The 2,131-nt window shown below is 46.2% G+C and overlaps 1 protein-coding gene across 1 annotated transcript; it reads right to left on the minus strand.

Annotated features, from left to right (window-relative positions):
• Positions 1-4: 4 nt before the first annotated feature.
• On the minus strand, positions 5-2,083 carry LOC108355723 (spectrin beta chain, non-erythrocytic 1-like; the record flags this gene model as incomplete). Its single annotated transcript, XM_017606860.1, has 3 exons — positions 5-200; positions 299-918; positions 1,093-2,083. Coding segments are annotated over 3 exons (1,807 nt in total), but the record flags the coding sequence as incomplete, so codon positions are not given.
• Positions 2,084-2,131: the final 48 nt, after the last annotated feature.

Genomic DNA, 2,131 nt, shown 5'->3' on the forward strand with positions numbered 1-2,131 from the left:
TTTCGAAACCTTCGTGTTTTCGCAACAGTGCTAGTGCTGAGTTCAAATCTCTTCCGAGCTCAGAGGAGAGTGCTGCATTCTTGTCTTGGATGCGGAAGAGCGCCTCAGCAACGTCGCGATGGAAACGATGTATTTCTCCGGCAGCGTGTAACTTTTGCTCGCGTTGGTTGAGTAATTTTAGCAGATTTTCCCAAGATTCCCTAGAATTAGATATATAAGTATGAATGTACATACAAATCTCTTATTAATTGGGGGGGGAAATGGAAATACGCGTGTAGCATAATGATGATCTACTCACCTCAACTGTTCTTGACGCCTCTCCACATCTGTGGCGTATGGACTCTCCGTCTCGATAAGTTTCTTGGCCAGTACTTCACACTGATTCACTCGATCCGAACCCACTTCCACGCGATGTTTTAGATCATCGAACTTATTTTGCAGCAATTGGAGATGTTCATAGTCTTGTCCATAGTCCTCAGATGAAGCTGCCTGTTCTTGTTCCTTAATCCATTGTTCCACCTCATCCGATTCCAGGAAGTATTCGTGCATGTATAGGCTCTCCATCAAACGCATTTGTCGTTGTTGCGCCAATTTATGTAGTGATTTAAACATTTTTTCGATAAGTTGTTGTTTCGCAGCAAGAATTTTACTGTCCGGATGTCCAGCGGCCACCATGGCGGCACAATTGTGCCCCATTTCGGTGACAATACCAGAGTACGTGTCCAGCTCCAGTTCGATTGTCTTGTGTTTGGTCAGCAATTTGGCGGCAGAGTCGCGATCTCGCCCATACTCAGTGGAGCGCAGGACGTTGCTTCTCTCACCCAACCAAGATTCAATCTCCCCGGCGTCGGACAAGTACTGCTGCGCCTTAAGTGACATCTCCAGCTTCTTACTGCGATCATTTGAATTGCTCTCCAAGTCAGCCCAGGCATCTTCCAACTTAGCACTCAAGGCTTTTACATTCTCTTTTTCGGGATGATTTTGTGCAATCAGCGTTTGACCGGCTTGCAAAGCTTTGTTGATCATGGGTTGATGCCCCTTAACTTCGGCCTCGAGTNGCTTCTTACTGCGATCATTTGAATTGCTCTCCAAGTCAGCCCAGGCATCTTCCAACTTAGCACTCAAGGCTTTTACATTCTCTTTTTCGGGATGATTTTGTGCAATCAGCGTTTGACCGGCTTGCAAAGCTTTGTTGATCATGGGTTGATGCCCCTTAACTTCGGCCTCGAGTTTTTTATGTTTCTTCGAGAGAGTTTGCGCTTGGTGGAGGTTTTGACCTAGCTCCTTAGACTTAGCTGCTGGCATGTGATCGTTGATCCATTGGAATTCGGCATCTAGCTCAAACACGAACTTGTGGTAATTCAAGCTCTCTTCGAGTTCCTCGCGACGTTTTTGTACTGGTTCGCGTAATAACTTAAAGCGATTTTGTATATCCTTTGTTTCATCTTTGATGTGCACTGCATTGAAATGACCTTCATGTGCCATCTCGTCACCAGTACTAACTAGTTCGACGATCTTTTGTTCCCACACCGTTATCTCAGACTCGAGTAACTGATGTTTGTTTATCAAATCTTTGCAACTGCGCAGATCGTTGCCCACGTCCTTGCTTTTTAGTGCAGCATCTAACTCGGCCACCTTTTGCTTGGCATCATCAATGGCGCGGTTATGTTCACGCTGCGACAAGGCCTGTTCCAGTTTGCGTCCCTTGTCTTCCGAGAGCGCCAATAGATCTCTCCACTTTTGGTTCAAGTCGACCATTCGCCTCTCCACCGCAGGCACACGATTATTCGTCGCTATCAATGCCTGCCCCTCCTTGTTGACGTTACGCAATTGACCCTCATTTGCGCGTAACTCGCGCTCGAAAGCTTTGTGTTTCTGCAGCTTGCGCGGCAAATTGGTAAGATCTCGGTAACTCTCATCGCCGGCTATTTTGGTTTTATCGCTTAACCACACGGCAAGATCGTCAGCTTCCGCAGCGAATTTGTGGAAATCTTTGGAAGCTTGAAGGGAACGTTTGCGCTCGAAAGCACGATCTTCCACTGCTTTCCTCTTGCCTAGAACTTGATTGCGCCTATCGTCAATGCTGAGAAAAGTTTATGAAAATAATTGTTTTAGGTATGCTTTTGATTAA

This window comes from Rhagoletis zephyria, unplaced genomic scaffold (assembly GCF_001687245.7).
Source record: "Rhagoletis zephyria isolate East Lansing unplaced genomic scaffold, Rhagoletis_zephyria_1.1 Rzeph_scaffold_49234, whole genome shotgun sequence".
Classification (NCBI taxonomy): Eukaryota; Metazoa; Arthropoda; class Insecta; order Diptera; family Tephritidae; genus Rhagoletis; species Rhagoletis zephyria.